The sequence below is a fragment of the Peromyscus maniculatus genome, chromosome 5 (genome assembly GCF_049852395.1).
Source record: "Peromyscus maniculatus bairdii isolate BWxNUB_F1_BW_parent chromosome 5, HU_Pman_BW_mat_3.1, whole genome shotgun sequence".
Classification (NCBI taxonomy): domain Eukaryota; kingdom Metazoa; phylum Chordata; class Mammalia; order Rodentia; family Cricetidae; genus Peromyscus; species Peromyscus maniculatus.
In genome coordinates, this window is record NC_134856.1 from 78,951,640 (window position 1) to 78,970,796 (window position 19,157).

The following is a 19,157-nucleotide window of genomic DNA, read 5'->3' on the forward strand; positions in this document are numbered from 1 at the left end:
AAAACACATGGAATTCTGTTATTTATTAACTTGGTAAATATTCTCCTGCTACTTAGAAAACTTTAAATTGCATGTAGTCACTTGAAAAGTGTTTCCTGTCTTTGGACTTTGTTTTACCTGTCATTTATAATCTGTTAGAAAGTTATTAAGATGGAATGGTCATTTTCAGTGTGTGGAGTAGGCAATGCTCTGGTGATCACCTGAGGTGATCAGATACTTTCCTTCCACCCCAGCGGACATGAAGCCTGCCCTAAATGCTCTGTCTTGTCATTAGTGCAGCAGTTAGGGGTTGGGTTTGGATATGGGTAGGAAAATAGAGCCCACATTGCCTGTGACAATTAGGGAAAAAATTAATACAGCAGCCGAGAGACTTGGAAGCCCTGGGAAAGAGAGCAGCTTCCGTGGATCAAGGGATCTAGAAGTGTGGGGATCATAGAACATGATCTCAGCTGACTGAAGTATACCAAAGACATGGATGTCAGGACATCTGGGAGTGGCTGGGCTGACCAAGCATCACATCTGCCACCACTGAACCCCATGAATCTGCCTGCAGGTGCCACCAGAAAGTAACACGCTCCCTGTTTCCCTCTCTTGTTCATCCTGATTCATGTTCATAAGAAAGTCCAAGAAATGTGTTTTCCTGGGTTTAGTTCCTGCTATAAAAAGGCGAGACTAGAAGAGTAGAAATAGTGATGGTTATTGAGAGCTATCACCTGGGGCTACTTCTCAGTAAAGGTCAGATCAATGAAATCAAAGCCATGGTCCATGTATGGAAGGCTCGTTGAGCACCAGTATGTGGTAGATAGAATTTCACCCAGGCCTGTGCTAATTGGTGTGAAAGAATCTTGTTCTGAAGAGGAAGATGAGGAATTAGGAGAGACCACTTTCAGCGCTCACCAAATGTGTTATTTAACTGAATTTTGTGAAATTGCAATGGTTGGATTTTGTGTTTGTGTTGCAGTGGAGGTTGACCCCTGAGCCTCACATAAGCTAGGCAAAGGCTCTACCAATGAATTCTACTCTCAGCTTTCTCTCTACTTTTTATTTTGAGAAAGTCTCACTAAGTTGCCCAGGCTGGCCTTCACCTCATTCTATAGTCCAGGCACTCTTCAAACTTTTGGTCCTCCTGCCTCAGCCTACCAAGCAGAAGGACAATATGATTATTTCTCTGGGTTCAAACTAAAACCAGAAAAATTATAATTTTTGAGATTGTCATTGAATTACAACATTTCTCCCTTCCCTTTCCTTCCTCTAACCCTTTCCTGTCCCTCTCCCCTCTCTCCTTCAAATTTATGGCCCCTTTTCCACCAATTGGTGTTACACACATGTATATATCTCTATATATTCCTAAATAGAACCTTTAAAAAATTTAGTGAACAAAATTGTGGATTTCATTACATCATTTTCATGCTTATATTATTGTACCTTTGTAGGCAGAGGCTTTCTCTCCTGCCTGCCTGTTTCCAAATACCCAGCAGCCACTTCCCAAATAATTGATTGACTTGGAGGCTTCATATTACTTATAAATGTTCAGCCAATAGCTCAGGCTTGTTACTAACTAGATTTTACACTTAAATTAATACATAATTTTTATCTATATTTAGCCAGCATTCTCATCTTGCTTCCTCTGGGTCTGGCTGGTGGCTTCTGACTCTCCCCTTCCTCTTCTCAGAATTCTCCTAATCTGGCCGCCCCACCCCTACTTCCTGCCTGGGTTCCAGCCCATCAGCATTTTATTAAACCAATTCAAGTGACAAATCTTTGCAGTGTACAAGAGCATTATCCCACAGCAAACCTTATTCAAAATTGTCTAATCATCATCATCCTCCCTTCTGGATATTCTCACTGGTCCCCTTCTATTCCCCAAATACTCCTGCTTTCATGTCATATATGTTCGCATGCATATTTAACATGATATTTCACAATGGAACAAAATGTGTGATATATGTCTTTCTTCTCCCTCATTACTGTTCTTGCCTCCACTCTCTTTCTCCCTTTTTAGAAACCTATTTCTACTTCCATATGTATGTATAATATAAATAAATGTATTTATTCTTAAGTCTAGATTACTCATAGGAGAAAAAAAATATGATATTCATCTCTCTTTTCCTCTTTTTTTCCCACTTAGTATGATAGTCTCCAGTTCCACCCATTTCCCTGCAAAGTACATAATTTCACATTCCAAGTGAATAAGATCTCACTGTGTAGATGTGCCACATTTTGCTTATCCACTCACCTGTTGGTGGACACCCAGACTTCCCTTATCCTGGCTACTGTGAATAAGACAGCTATAAACATGGATGTGCAAGCATCTCTGTGAAATGCTGATTTAGAATCCTTTCAGTAAAGATTCAGGAGTGGTATATCTGGATCACTGGCAGCTGATTTCCATAGTGGCTGCACCATTTTACATTCCTGCCAAGAGGGTACATGAGCTTCATTTCTCCTGCATTCTTGCCAGCATTTGTCATCTGTTTTCCTGATGACAGCCATCTGGCTAGTGTGACATGAAATCTCAGTGCAGTTTTAATTTGATTTTTCTTTCATGGTTAAATATGTAGAATTTGTTTTCAAATGCTCATTGGCCATCTTTATTTTGTCTTTCAAGAGTTGTCTGTTCAGTTCATTAGACTATTTGTTGATCAAATTTATTTTTTCCCTTGTGAAACAGAATTTTTATTTTTATTTCTTTAACTATTTTAAATTGGGTTATTATTGTGTGTGTACATTATGGGTGTGTATGGCCACACAAGTGGAAGAGGACAGCTCTGTGCAATAAGTTCCTTTGTCCCTCCTTTATGTTGATTCCAGGGCTTGAGTGAAAAAAACCTCAGGTTTCTGTGAGTCGTACCTTTCCCACTGAGCCACATCACCAGCCCCAAACAGATTTTTTTTAAAACAAAATAAAATAAGATAAAATGAAAACTATAATATTGAAGTTAGACAAGACAAGACAACAGAAAAATAAAAGAGGCACAAGAGAAGGCACAAGAATCAAAGACCCACTCATTTATAGATTTGGAAGCCCCACAAACGTACTAAACTGAAAGCTATAGTATATATTCAGAGGATCTGGTGCAGACCTCTGTAGGCCTTGTGATTGCTGCTTCAGTCTCTGTGAGTCCATATGAGCTTTGCTCAGTTGGTTTGGAGGTTCCTGTTCTCCTGGTGGCCTCCATCCTCTGTCTCCCCAACTCCTTCTGCTTCCTTTTGCATAGGATACCCTGAGCTCTGGGGACGCGGGGGTGGGGGTGGGGAGGAGAGACTTTATGGATACATCTCATTTAGAATTGTGTGTTCCAAGGTCTTTCTCTCTGCACCATGTTTGACTGTGGTTCTCTATGTCTGCTGCAGCAGGAAGCCTCTCGGATGATGGCTGAATAAAATGAGTAGTAGAATATTATAAGGAGTCATTTTGTTGTATTTGGTTTTATCCTAGGGCTCTAGGCTATCTAGACTCTAGTTCTTGGTCACCCAAGCAGCATCAGCTTCCATCCCAGGGAGTGGGCTTAAGTCCAATCAGACAGTTAGTTACTCACACATGGTTTGTGCCACCATTACCCTAGCTAATTTTGCAAATAGGACAGATTGCAGATCAAAGGTTTTGTGGTTGAGTTGGTGCTTACTTTTCTCTTTTGGTATCCTGCAGAGTACCTTTCCATGTCTTAGGCACTAAAACATGGGGGTGAAGGTTCTATGTAGTCGCAAGCTCAGCCTTTCCATGATCAATGAGCTGTATGGGTGTTACCTTCTGCAATGGGGACTTGCCATCAGTTTGTGGACACAAACAGAAATTTTCAAAGATGACTTGTGGATGTTCAGGATCAATGAAAGAATAACACACCCACATCAAAACAGATTAGGAGAAATTGAGACGGATGCAGTAGGAATCTTCTCTATTACATTGCTTGGGTTGAAAATGGAATCAACAAAACTCATTCATTAGTATTCTTCAACTAGAAAAAGCTTGTTTCCCCAAATAACCATAGTTTGCTCTCTTAGTAAAGTTATCATACAGCTCAGCCTGTAGTAGCCAAAAACTACTTAGGAGCCACCCAGACAGACTCACACCATTCAGTCCCACAAAACAAAGCCAGGCTTGGAAGTGAAATTATTTTCCTCATAAATTTCTTCCTTCCTTACAGAAGCCTGATTCTCTTAAATCCTTTGGGGATCTCTTTTCCTCTTTTAACTATACATGTTTGAGTTGCCAGTCCCCTTCCCTGACTTTTTACTAGGTTAGAAATTTCAAAGCTGCTCCAGTACTCTCTCCCCAGGCTTAATCAAAGCCACATTGACAACCTTGTGAGGTGTCACATATTTTATTCCGGAGTCCCACAAATCACTAATAATAGCCTATTATGCTTGTATGTCTGTGAGTTCCTTTCCAGTTTTTAGATGTAGGTTGACTTTCTGAGTTTCTAATTAGATTTTTTTTTAAGGATTATGGACATTTGGTCAGATTGCTAGAAGATTCTGTTTAATGTGACTCTCAATTTATAAATACCTTTCATGCCAACTCCTGCTTATGATCTTGGTGACTTTTGATCACCTGCAAAGTGGCAGATCAGCCTCAAACAAAAGGATTGAGAACTCCCAAAGGTTGAAGAAATCAGCCAAGAGCACTCAGTTAGTGGAGGCAAGATCCCTTGGCTTTGCGTTTTTGGTCACCCATACTGCCTAGACATAAACGGCAGTGTTTATGAATTCCATTTCAGGCTTTAAGCTGCAAGATGCTGTAATTCTTTGCCAGTTGTGTGCATGTGGGTGAAAATTTCCAGAACTTGTCTCTTAAAAAAAAAAAAAAAACTCCAGAAACATCAAAGCTAAGATTTTTGAAAAGGAAATTCATGATTTTCTACTAACATGTCACAATGTAAATTTTAGATTCAGATTGAATACATTATTCTTTTAAAAAATGTCTGTAGTCATAAGTAAATTCGGCTGAAGTCTTAATTAGGTGTTTATTTTGGCTTTACCTAATAGGACTTAAAACTTCATTTTGTAACTTATTTATTTGAGAGGCAAGGAAGAAAAATAAAAATCTGTATGAGAGGAAACACATGCAGATAAGATGGTTTAGGACAAATGTCCTTAGGAATTCCTTAGCTATTACTATAGAGTGTCTTGAAGTGGGCAGATGAAGTCACGTGGCAAGTCAGCTGACTAGGAGCCAAGGGTGAAAGGAATGATTGCTGCTTTTGATTAGGACCTGAAGTGTGTTACACTTGGGCTGAGTTTCTTCTTATCTAGCCTCTGTCAGGCTGAGATCTGCAAAAGGGGTGGAAAACGGTGCTGGGACATTACCTTCAGTGGTAGTATGAACACATGCTCCTCAGTTAAAAGTCAACCCTGAGTGTCCCTTCATGCTGGTTTCTGATGCATGCTGAAACACTTGGTACCCATCTGGCCAGGAAGAAGGGTGTTTTAAAGATTTATTTTTATTACGTGATGTATTTGTGTTTCTGTGTGGGTGTGTACCACCTGTGTTCATGAGTGCCCGAGAAGTCCAGAAGACAATATTGGATCCCCTGAAACTGAAGTTATAGGTAGTTGGTTGTGAGTGGTCCATGGGTGCTGGAAACTGGCTTCTTGTTTTCTGGGTGGATAGCAAGCATTCTTAATAGCTGAGCAATCACTCTAGCCTCACAGGAAGAATCTTACATGTTTTACTATTGAAAAAGATTTAGCTTTCTTCAAAGAAGTGGCAGTGATTTGATGTCCTATCAGGAATAACTTACATGTACAAGATGCTCAGAGCCCACGTTATGTGGAAACTAGTTATCTCTGCGATGTGAAAGGTAAGGGAAAGCTTCCTTTAGGTTGTCGGATGTCTTATACATGTTTTCATGATGAAAGCCACCCTCATGCAAGCTACTTTTCTTTTCAGAGCTGGGGAACTAGAACCGATGCATGCTAAGCAAGCGCTCTACAACTGAGCCATATTCCCAGCCTTCAAACCGGTTATCTTGTAGCTTAGACTTAAAGAGACATTTCCACAGTGTATTAAAACTAGTTTTCAAATATATTTAAATTGACAAGTAGAAGTACACACACACATATATAGTATATAATGTGATACTTTAGTATATATATATATACTGTAGAAAATCTAAATCAAACTACTTAATGTATCTATCAGTGTATTACTTACTTGTATGTTGCTGTGATAAAAGACTATAACAAAAAACAACTTGGGGAAGATAGTTTGTTTTGGCTCATGCTTCCAGAAGAGCAGAGCCTATCATGATGGGGTCTGTAGGAGAGCAAGAGCAATAAATTGACTGATTGGGTTTCATCTATACATAGGGATCGGGGGTGGGGTGGGGGTGGGGCTGGGAGTAGGCTATCAATCCTCAAAGCCTTCCGCCAGTGACCGTCCTTCTCCAGGTTACTATAACCTCCCCAAACAGGGCCACCACCTTGGAACCAAGCGCTCAAATATGTGAGCCGATGAAGGTCGTTTCTCATTCAAACAACAGTCACCTAATATCATTCACATTTTTTCTATTGATAATAACAATCTACTCTCTTAGAATCCCCAGTATATACTAAATCATTGAAAACTATTGGTGACATACTGTGTGATAAAGCTTCAGAATGTATGCCTCCTAGCTACAACTTGTCACCTTTTGACCACGCCTCCACAGCACCCTCTAACACCACGTACCATGTGCTTCTGTATGTTTGGTTTCTTTTTTTTTTTTTGGTTTTTTGAGACAGGGTTTCTCTGTGTAGCTTTGCGCCTTTCCTGGAACTCACTTGGTAGCCCAGGCTGGCCTTGAACTCACAGAGATCCGCCTGGCTCTGCCTCCCAAGTGCTGGGATTAAAGGCGTGCGCCACCACCGCCCGGCTGTTTGGTTTCTTTATATCCCAACCACAGTTGTGCTCATGCACTGTGTGTGTGTGTGTGTGTGTGTGTGTGTGTGTGTGTGTGTGTGTGTGTGTGTCTGACTGACATAATATACTACAGATTCACCCATTGTTGCAAATAATAGGATTTTCTTCTTTTATCAGGTCAAATAATCTGCTGTGGTTTTGAATCACATTTCTTATTCCTTCATCTACTGGTGCACACTAAAGAGGACCCCATATCTTGGCTATTGTGAGTTATGCCACCATGAACATGGAGTAAGGCTAGCTTGTAAACATACTCCTTTTGGGGGGAGATATGGACATTGGAAGAGGGGGCTTCTGGATCATGTGGTAGTTCTGTTTTCAATTTTCAAAAAACCTTGCATATTATTTTCCATGGCAGGTGGACCAGTGTATATCCATACCCAGCTGGTATAAAGGTTTCTTTTCTCACGTTCTCACCAGAATTTTCCCTAGTCCCTTTAGTAATAAAGTTGATATCTCGTTGTGGCATGAATTTTTGTTTCCCTGATGACTAGTATACTGAGCACATTTTCATTTACCTCTTTGTCATTTTGGTATCTCCTTTTGAGAAATCCTTGTTCAGGTCCTTTGTTCAGTTTTTAATTGGTGTTATTGCTCCCTTGCTATTGAGTTGTTTGAATTTATTAAACAGTTGAGTTATTCCCTTATCAGATGTATGGTTTGTGAATATTTTCTTCAACATCACAGATGGTCTCTTCACTGTACTTTGATACAATTCCATTGTCTATTTGTGCTTTGCTGCTTGTGCCATTGGGGTCATGTCCAAAGAAATGCCATAAACTTTTCCCTCTATATTCTCCTAGTAGTTTACAGTTGTAATCCATTTTGAGTGGATTTTGTATGTGGGTTTGTATGAGATGGGGCCCAGTTTCTTTCTTCTGCATGTGGATATCTAGTTGTTTCAACCATTTGTTGAGAAGCCATCTACTCTCTGTTGTATGTTCTTAATACCTTTGTTGAAAGTCAGCTAGATAAACTGAAAATGTGTGAGTTTATCTCTGCACTCTCTATCCTGTTTCACTGGCTCTTGTGCCTGTTTTAAATGCCAGTATGATGCTATTTTGATTTCTATAATTATTCAGTATATTGCATTTTAAAGTCAAGTAGAGCAATGTCTCTAGGTTTGTCCATTTTGTTTATGATTGCTTTGGCTATGTGGGATCTTTGTTATTCATTATGAATTTTTCTTTCTGTGCAGAAACTCATTAGAGTTCTTACAGGGATTGCATCAAGTCTGTAATCATGTTGGGTGTCATGGTCACTTTAACAGTAGAAATTTTTCCAACCCAGGAACCTGGGCTATCTTTTCCACTGATTTTTTTGTCTTCATCAGTTTCTTTCATCAATATTTTATGGTTTTGACATATAATGTTTTACTTTTCTACAAATTTTTTACAGAAATTTTAAAACTATTGTGTTTGATTGTTTCCTTTAATTCATTCACAGATAGTTCTTTAGTATGTAATAATATTACTGATATTTTTGTAGGTGTCAAGAGTCTCCCTACACAGCCCAAGTTGGGTTTTAAAGTTCTATGTAGCATAGGTTTCCTCAAATTCTCCGGCTTCAGCTTCCATCAAGACTGGATTATAAGTTTGTGGACCATTGCCAGTTCTGATTCCTTTCTTTCTTGTGTGTGTGTGTGTGTGTGTGTGTGTGTGTGTGTGTGTGTGTGTGTGTAGCTATAATATAAATCAGGGCTTTACATATTCAGAACAAGTACTCTTAATTTCTTTGCTAATTTTGTATCCTGCAATTTTATAATTTTTTTTGTTTGTTTTTAGAGACAGAGTTTCTGTGTGTTACAATGCTGACTGTCCTGGAACTTGCTTTGTAGACCAGGCTGGCCTGAAACTCACCGAGATCTGTCTTACTCTGCCTCCTGAATGCTGGGATTAAAAGTGTGCATCACCACTGCCTGGCTCAAAATTTTATTCTTTTTTCCTGGAGCACTTAGTGTTTTCCACATATAAGACCATCTTATCTGCATAGAGAATTATTTTACTTCCTTTCTGATTTAGATGCCTTTTCTTTCTTTTTCTTGTCTTATACCTATATATATTTCCAATATTTTGCTTGAATGTAGGTGGACAGGGTGGGGTCTTTGGAGATGGCTCAGGAGTTAAAAGCACTTTCTCCTTTTGCAGAGGACCCGGGTTCAGTTTACAGCACCTACATGGGGAAGCTCACAACTGCTTATAACTCCAGTTCCAGGGGTTCTGATGCCCTCCTCCAGCCTCTGTGGACACTGTTCACATGTGCACATATAGACAAGCATGGACACACAACACACACATAAATAAACTAAAGGAGTGGGTGTCCTTTTTTCTTTCTTATCCTAGATGTACAGTTTTAACTTTACACTGTGGAGTGTGATACGAACATGTGATATATGGCCTCTGTTGGGTTCTTCCTGCCATCCCTAATAATTGAGAGTTTCTAACATGACAGAATGCTGAACAATGGCAATGATTGTGTACACATATGAAATGGTGGCATGGGTTTCTTTTCTTGTAGGGTCTTTGTTTGGCTTTGATATCAGGGTATTTCTGCCCCTTGGAAATATTTGCTCCTCCTCCAACTTTTTAGACAAGTTTAAGAAAGATTGGCATTCATTCTTCTGGTGGCGCCTCAATGTATAAATTTATTGCTGTAATTTTAACTGACTGTCATACTTAACACATCATCATTCTTGTCAGACAACAGGAAAATCAGAGTGAACGGAACCAAAGAACCTATAGAGTTTAAATCAAACCAGTGGTTTGGAGCAACAGTGAGAGCGCACAAAGGAAAAGTCGTGGTAAGTATGAATGGTAGGGGAACTGTTTGCCGTGCGCATCACACGGTTTGATGCCTGGTTTACACAAACCCTTTTCTGGAGGGATGTGCTGATAGACTACCTGGCTGCTTAAAGAACACGGTGTGTAAAACCAGACAGTCAATGACTGGAATTAAAGAAGCCATTTTTTAAAATTGTGCTCAAAGCTATAGGAAATAAAGCCCTTTCCCCCTCTATAATTCCAGATATTTGCAAACACTTTAAAAATTACTAGGAAAGGTGGAAAATTAAAAGTGACACCCTGTGGGAGTAAACACCTTATTGTTCAAGATCAGTTTAAAAGGCTACTTAAAGTTGAACCAGAGAAAAATAGGTCTAGGGAAATGACTCTAGGGCTGTTTAAATGTTCATTTGTTGTGGGATCTTCTTTAGAAGACAGGGAAAGGTTTTCTTAATAGTAAGACTTTTAAAAACTACCAGCTGACCAATGTTTCTGAATTCATTAAAGATTTTTAAAGTAAACAATTCCACTTTTAGGTTGGGATCTCTCTGCTCTCAAATGCTATCTATGACTTTGATTTTATTCTCTTATTGCTGTAAAGAGTTCTATGCGTCTAAACTACTGAGAAATGAATGACTTTTTAATAGATCTGAAGGATTTTTTTTTTTTGTGAAATGACTCAATGCAGTTGTTGAACACAGGTCATGAAAGAGGATATAAATCTATTTGTTTTTCTAGTTCTAATTCTGCCACACATTTTTCATTTTTGGTGGTGGATAAGTGCCTAAAAATACATGAAATATTCAAAGTGTAAAACCCAGTATGAAGTTCCACAGCTTCAGAATGGCCACTCTAGCTGTTCATTGAGATGTATAGACTTTGGATCTGGTTACTTTTGGTGTGTAATGTTTATTTTATTTGCAAGATTTTTTATACTAAGGTTTATAAAACAGATTAACTAAAAGAAGAAGAAACCAGATCATACCATGAATGAAGCACACTTTTTTATTATTAAATTAACTTTTGCTGGTAAAACTCCTGATATTAAGCAAGCTAATTTGAAGGCAGTTCTCTCGTTTCACCCTAATATATTCCTTGAAATGGCATTACAAGGCATAATTTAACAAATATGTTTTTGATTTCACCAGAACCCTAAAATTAGAACATGTAAGTAAGTCATCAAATAAGTATCTGATATGACAAATTACATACCATAAAACCCAAGATGTAAGAACTAATTTATAATAACCTGATAAACAACTGTACTTAAACTTCTATCTAGAGGGCATGGATTTAATTTCATTCAACACACATTTATTTATTAAGAAGATTTTACATGCAAAGCTCCATGTGTAGTATGGCTAGCAGTTAAATAAATTCGAAGCAAGGCTTTAATGTGTGAGTAAAGATTTGCATAGTATGCAGTCTTCTCAAAGTTTCTGCTCGATGTTTTACCTGGAAATAATCATGGGATGTTTTATTTATAATCTGCAGGATTTTTGTCATTTTAGAATTGAACATATATTTATGGAATGACTGGGTAGTTCATCTCCATCATGAAGGTTATCTGTGGCCACTGGAGTTTATCAGAATAAATTTCTTCAAAACAGGCAGAACCAGGGTATATGGTTACTTCCCAGTGGTCACAATACCTTAGAAATGTGTGTCTGTCATTAGCATGTGCTCTTTGAAGTCTTGCTTCTTATCTTCAGTGCTTTTTGACCTCCAGTTTTTCCATGAATAAAAACCATTACATATGAACTAGTAAAAATTGCTATGATAAGGAGGTAGCCCTCCTACATAGCAGTGATAAACTAAGGCAATTCACAAAACAGATTTATAAACCTGCATGAATCTGTTGACTTGAATGCCATTTTTAAAAATTAACAACCAGACAAAGGAAGGGGTGAGTTATTTTAGGACATAGTGTTAATTCATTCACTGTCTGAATGTCATTTGCTGTTACAGAGGCCCAATCATTTTTAAGGAATGAATAGAAAAATGTGAGATTAGGCTTTTAGGAAATAATTTCCTTTTGTCAGTTTACTTTTTATTTAATTAAAAATTCTACCGTGGGATAGGATCATTCCTCTGTTTATGTATAGTTTTTACAATTTTCCAATGAATTAATATTAAAAATTAGCCAATTAGTTTACTTAACAATTTAACATAATTACCTATAACTTTAGTTACACCGGTTAGCAATTCAAATCAAGCCATTGTCTGAGAAACCTACATCAACGCTGTATTTCTTGCCTTTGGTATCCACAGGCCTGTGCTCCTCTGTACCACTGGAGAACTCTTAAACCTAACCCAGCAAAGGACCCGGTTGGCACATGCTATGTAGCAATTCAGAATTTCAGTGCTTATGCTGAACACTCTCCTTGCCGGAACAGTAAGTTGTTTTTATTCCTTGAAAGTAAAACTTAGCTTGAAAGCCTCCAAGCTTGAGAGCTGTGATAGTTACATCCAAGATTCAGAATTCTACTGATCTATTCTATATTTATTTATGTCTTAGTTACTTTTAGATTGCTCTGATAAGACACCATGACCAACTTACAGGAGAAAAGAGTTTATTGAGACTTACAGTTTTCAGGGGATGAGTCCATGATCATCATGGTAGAGAGCATAGCATCAGGCAGGAAGGCAAGGTGCTGGAGCAGTAGCTGAGAGATTACAACTGATCCTCAAGTAGGAGGCAGAGGGGATGAGAGCTCTGAGAGTGTTTTGGTTTGAAACCTCAAAGCCCACCCCCACTGACATAACTCCTCCAATAAGGACACACGTCCTAGTCCTTCCCAAAGAGTTCCACCAACTGGGAGCCAAACATTCAAATATATGAGCCTACAGGAGCCATTCTCATTCAAACAACCATACTTCCTTTATTTTTATTTTATTAAATTTATTTATTTTGTGTGAGGGTGCACACATACATGCCACAGTACATGTGTAGAAGACACTAAAGGGTTGGTCCTCTCCAATATGTGAGTCTTAGGGATGGAACATGGGTCACCACCCTTAGCAATAAGCAACCACATGTGAGCTGTGTTGCTGCTCTTCTGGATTTAAAAGCCAGTTTTTAGATAATCATTGGTAGAATAACTATGGCCCTTAGCTGACAGCTTCTGTTGAAAATCCCCACTCTGTGTTCCACAAGATGCTGACCGGCCGGCCACCCTACTTGTTTATGGCAACAGTAATATCAGTTAGGATGACTGGGCTGGAGTCATTTCTGACCACAGCATTGCACAGCCTTCCTTCCTAGCGGTTGTTGCTTTGTTTGGTAGCTGTGTACTTGTTATCTGCATACTACACTTTCTGCTTAAAATTTTGAATCCCATTTATTCTCAAAAGAGTCTGCCCACTTAGAGTTCAAATCTCATCTTGCAGTCCAAGGGTTCTCCCAGGACAGAATCCTTTCCATAGCTCTTATCTTGGCTTGGAGCTAGCTATGTAGACCAGGCTGACCTCAAATTACTTATTCTCCTGCCTCAGCCTCCCAACTGCTGAAAGCAAGTATGCACCACCACAGCAGTGCAATCTACCTTTAAAGCAAACATCTGAGGGCAGCCGTAGGGGCACTGATGTTGAATTTCTTTGGGAAGTCAGGACTGATAGTGTGGTTATCAATTACCTGCTTGGAATTCTTTTGTAAACTTCTCTATTTTCCTGAGTTTTTGGTAGATCATTGTGAGATGTGGATAAGCAACAAAGGAAGCTTCTATTATCCTTCTTCTAATTAATGGGAATACATTATAGAGAGTAAAATGCCACTATAAAGAACATTAGAGTAACTTATTTTAGAATACTAATATTTTAAAGATTCAGTGTGAAATTATTAGAGATTATCCTAAAAACTGCAAATAAAATTTTCCTCTTTTGCATACTCATCATCATTTTTTTTTTGATTCAAGATCAATTTGGGAAAGACTGTAAGCAAATATCAGAATAATGTAGTGAAGATAAAGACTGGATTAGGGACTTTAAAGAGTTAATAAAGAAACCACTAGGATTTATATCTCCAAACCAAACCTGAGCTTTTTAAACCTAAGAGTTTTTCATGAGGGTTTTGGCAGGAAACATAGTATGACTTCCTATGTGTGATCTGGATGAATGATCTGAGATTAAAAATGTTATATTTAACATCTTTAAAATAAATGTCCTTAGTTGAGAATGAGACTCAATTATTCATTTAACACACATTTACTGAACACATTGACACTAACTATTCTATATGTAATGAGTGAGTGTGTCAAGGAGCTAGAGAAAGCAAACCAACAGCGTGCAAAGAATGGGCATTTTAGTAGGAAAGAGAGGGTAGAAACCAAAATAAACAAACTCATAATATAATATTAAGTAGTAAAATGCTACATAAATAAATAATTAGGCCTATAATCAATGGAAAAGGTAAAAGAATGACCTGAGTCTTCAGGAACAGGGAAAAGGGAAACTCTTCGGAAAGGGTTATAGGAAAGATTTTTTTCAGCAGAGGATATTGGAAAGGAAGAACTATGAATACTTGTAACATCTGGGAAGTGACCATAATTCTCACCAGATCAGAGTCCAGTATTATTGCACTAAAGTGACTCATTACTAGACTTCTCACCAATGCTTACATCTGTGTGTATTCCTCAGGGTTCACTGGAAGTGTTTCCTCACAGCAGGAAACGATGGCATTCTTCACATACCCATTGGCCCTGATGACTTAGAATCTTCTGGCTATCATGAAGTTCACTTGTGCAACTTGTCACTGTGTCTCACTCTGCCCTTTATACCTTATGTCCTTGTGTTTTGAGAGCCTGGGCTAAGTCATAGCCCACAGAATCTCAACTTGTGAGGTGCCTGTTGCAGCATGAGCTTGAACTATTTTCTAAAACTATCCATTTTGTAGCCAAGAATTTTAAGCTTTCTGGGCACATCATCATGCATATCTCTTTATTCTTCATTTTCACAGGTAGAAATATGCAGAGATAATATGAAATGGAGCTTAGGTGGAGCTGTGGACTAGTTCATTAGGCATTATTTGGCTCTAGGGCACACCAACACTTTTCATATACTCACACTTCCTCCTCTTCAAATCACCCAAAGAGCTGGCTTCCTGTCATGACAGAGAAGCTCACAGTCTACTAACACAAAGCCTGCTTGTTCATGACCATATGGTCAATATCACAGAGAGGGAATATCAGCAATATCCTTTTCAAAAGAGAACTGAAAGAAGTGTCTTACATTACTTCTACAGCATAGATCCAGGGGGCACTGTGAGCATGTGGGTGGTAGCCTGCTCATTTATCTGAATGGCATGCCTTCGGCTCTTATGAGCATTCATAATTCAGGTGAGGGTGGTTCTCACAGCCCTCCAATTTCGCTTTAGCAGTTAACCATTGGTAGTGAATGAACATGAACAGCACATGTCCCTGGGTTCCTGAGTTTATACTGGGACATAATGTTTAGAGACATTCTGGGGTTCCAGGAAGAGAGACTCCTTTGGGTCTCATAAGTTATAATTCAAATGAGATGAGGGAAACAAACTCACTGAATAAAGAATCCATAATCTTCTCTAATTGCCACTCAAAACAAACACTGGAAGTTGATTATTTTCTCAATGACTTATTTTCAGTTAGAAATTTAAAACAAAAAAATCAGTGTTCTGCTATAAGTAAAGAATGGTCAGGTTTCTTCTCTTCTGAATAATTTACAATATTAAAAATAAAGAACCAATTTCAAAAGGAGATTTTAAAGAAGGTTTGTTTATAAATCATTCCTTAAATATAATCAATGCAATCTACATGGGTTCACATTGACTGCATCATATATTCATGTATATTTCTGGATGGGTGTAAATTTTATACTATTGGGCTTCTAGAAAATTAGAACCCCATAAACTGAGGTTATATATATGGGATTTTAGGGAAGCTGATAATATTCATAACTATCAATCCTAACATACAGTTGTAAAGGAAACAACAAATCTGGTGAAAGACATTATACCGGGTAGTAAAGTATTTGAAACACAAAGGGAGTAAAATTAGGTGTAGTGACAAATGCCTGTCATTCCAAGACTTGGAGATAGAAGCAGGAAGATTGGGAGTGTGAGGCCATTCTCTGCTACATAGTAGGCTCCAGGGCAGCCTGGGCTGCATGAGACGCTGTCTCAACAAACACACAAACAAACAAACAGGACAAAAGGGGTGTCTGCACAGAATTGATGGGAGAAAATAGAACTATGATCTTGTTGGAAGACAGAAAATGGATAATGTTCCAGAAAGGCAGAAGGATCTGATGCATTTTAGAGACATTCTGGAACAGGGGCATGCCCAGCCTATCAGAATTTCCTACAGTGATGTCTGCTCCTTTCTTGCTTCCTCGCTGTAGTACTGCTTGAATGATATCCTCAGTAAGAAACGTGGAATCATTAGCATGCTCTTATCTAACTACATAATAACTGAGATCCCTCTCCCACTTAACTACATTTTGACTATAATTCAAGTATGTTAGAAGGTGCAGGGCCTCTTTCAAAGTACAGGTTATAGGGAATACATTTATTATCTTAATATCCCACAGAGTTCAATAACAATAGCCCTGGAATCCATATACTCAATATAAAGCCTATAGTTTATAAAAATGTATGACAAGATCCCACTGGGTCTTTAGTTAGTATAGAGAATACAAAACCAACCATTGTTGGAGGGTTTCTCTTCTGCAAACATTAGCATCACAATGCCCCTGTGAGAGCATAAGAATCAGAATACGATTTTCAAATTAGCCTAACTTATTACAATATAATAGTTTAAAATTATGTTCCTTTTAAAGAGCATAAGAATGGAAATAGGAGCTGGAGATGTAGCTCAGTTGGTAGAGTACTTGCGTAGCAGTCATGAAATCCTGGGTTTGGTCCTAGCACTACATCAGTTGGCTGATGTAGTTGCCAGTTGTAATTATAGTACTCCAGGGGTAGAGGCAGGAGGTTCAGAAGTGCAAGCTCATCTTCAGCTGCATAGAGAGTTTGAGGCCAGCCTGTGCATGAAGAATAAAAAGGAAATCTTTACCAGTTTCTCTGCAGAAAACATGCTCTCAGGTGATCTTTTTAAGTTGTCACTGTAGAAATGGCAGATACTTCAGGAGTAAGCAAAGGAGACATTATGGCCACATGGACATTTGAGGACACAATCAGAAGATGAAGGTTTTATTTTGGAAGTGAATATAAGTGTATACCCCAATATAAACCAACACTTTGATATATTCCCCAACTGGAGAATGGCTTGTGTGCCCTATGCTCAATAGACCTAATATCATAACCCGCTCAAGTTGATCTCCCTGCTGCATGAATGTAATATTCAGGATCAGAAAATACATGGAAATATACTTAATTGCTTAGAAGGTATTTTAAGAATAAAACACAGATTTGTCTCTGATTCAGTGGTATATGGGGAAAATAGCAAAATAATCTGTATTGCTTTTTAAGGTATTTCTCAGCAATGATGACATTATAGCTGGTCTATGTTTTGATCATTCCAGGCAATGCTGATCCTGAAGGCCAAGGTTACTGCCAAGCAGGCTTCAGTCTGGACTTCTACAAGGTGAATCTTTTGGTCTCTCGGCATCTGGTGTGGGATGGGTTTCCTTGTCATTGCTACTGTTTTATTTTCTGCCTTTCATCCCATACCCACCCCACCCCCCAAACAATAATAGCCAAAGAAACTTTGGGAGCATATCATGTCTGGCAACTTCTCTTTGGGTGTTTTTTGTTTTTTCCTTATTCACTCTTTATTTCTATTTAAATCTATGCATATGATAATAGTATAGAAAAGCATACAGAATGAAGGGACTCTTTCTTTACACCCTCAGCATTAATCATTTTGAATGCAAATCTCAAAAACTCATTTCTAAAAAGATAACAAGAATCTATAAATCAGTCACCTTATCACTTAGCCATAACTGGCTGCTTTGATTTAATATTCATATTAAAATTTATGTATCCATTCAGAAAGCAGAGAGCACTTAACACACATACGAAGGAAAATGAGTCTATGCTTTTGAAATTAGCACAGGGAAATTCCATAAACATATGCTCTGTTTTACTACTGGTTCATTGCATCTTTCTATGATTGCTTGCTTTGATATTTTTCCACTACAAGTTTACAGATTGAAGCTAGAGAACAGGGCTGCTCGCATTTGCTAATCTGGAGTTTTTGCTTTCTCTTTTGAATAGGGGTGGGTTTACAGATTTTTTAAAAAAATTAATTTTACATTTCTTTATTTACTTATTGGAGAGAAGTGCCTTTTAGAGTCGGGGCAGGGGAGCTCAGAAGGCAAATCTGGGGACTTAGTTTTCTCCTTCTACCATGTGAGTTACAAGAATCAATTCAGATCGTTGAGCCGGATGACAAGCGCCTTTACCCAGGGAGCCATCTTGCCAGCAGTAGATATATTTTTAAAGCAGTCATTATTGTTGCCTCGAAAATAATTGAAATGAAGTTTTGGGGGGTTTGTCACTAAGGTTTTCAAAAGACTATGCCCATTAAGCTGCAAACTTAATGTACAGGCCTTGCTCAGCTCCAGCAGTGGCAGCCCCCTCCCCCGAATTTATATATTCTCAAGGGAGCAAGGCCAACATGCCTAACTGAGTCAAACTGAAATTATTTAACATAACACAATAAATAATTGAAAGTAAAGAAGAGAAGAAAACGGCCTCCAGGCCTCAAGTATAAGGAAAGTGTGGTTTAAAGTCCTCTTTAGGAAGTGTGGTTTTACGAGGAACTCACTGTTGGAGCACAGCTTGTTAGAGGTGACTCGGTGCCCTTTAAATCACTTGGCTTCTTGTCCACACGTTCTCTGGATGCTTCTGTTTTGCAGAATGGAGACCTTATAGTGGGAGGACCTGGAAGCTTTTATTGGCAAGGTATGTTCCCTATCAGAGGAAAAGCATGTGCGTTGTTACTAACAGGGGAGAGCAGAAGCAACATCAAATGTTGTTGCCCTTTCCTAGTGGCACCGGAAATCCCTGTTCACACTTTCTTGACTGAAGCATCATTACAATTTGCACTTCGTTGTGCAAGCGATGTTTCTAAAGTGTTATTTAGAATTTTGCTCTACCAAGAATTTATTGAAGCTATGCCAGGTTTTGTACTCGATGCTGGAGACACTACACTGAGGACAGACTTGTTGTTTGTCTTGAAGGTTTGTTGGGGCTATGTTAGCACTAACTAACTTATGGCCTTGGGGCAGGGTCTCTTATTGAACTAGATCTAGTAGGTCACTTGTCCAGTCTGCATGTACACATGGATACATATAGTCCCTAACACACACACACATATACACACACACACACACACACACACACACACACACACACACACACGTGCACGTGCGCACTAAAAAAAAAATTAGGCCAGTAGAAAGGATCCAAAAAGACAGATTTATGACTAATTTGTATATGAAATTACTGTTAAACTTTATTGACATTTAATTACAAACAT

General features: G+C 38.5%; 1 protein-coding gene across 3 annotated transcripts in view; it reads left to right on the top strand.

Annotated features, from left to right (window-relative positions):
- The window catches only part of Itga8 (integrin subunit alpha 8), a 176,845-nt gene that overhangs the window by 23,665 nt on the left and 134,023 nt on the right, over positions 1-19,157 (top strand). For all 3 annotated transcript variants that reach the window (XR_013051452.1, XM_006985924.4, XM_076572704.1), the window contains exons 3-6: positions 9,601-9,701; positions 11,953-12,076; positions 17,197-17,258; positions 18,535-18,580. Coding sequence is in view for 2 of the 3 variants with exons in the window: in XM_006985924.4 (XP_006985986.2) it covers positions 9,601-9,701; positions 11,953-12,076; positions 17,197-17,258; positions 18,535-18,580 (333 nt within the window). In the remaining variant the exon portion in view is untranslated. The remainder of the gene's footprint in view (positions 1-9,600; positions 9,702-11,952; positions 12,077-17,196; positions 17,259-18,534; positions 18,581-19,157) is intronic.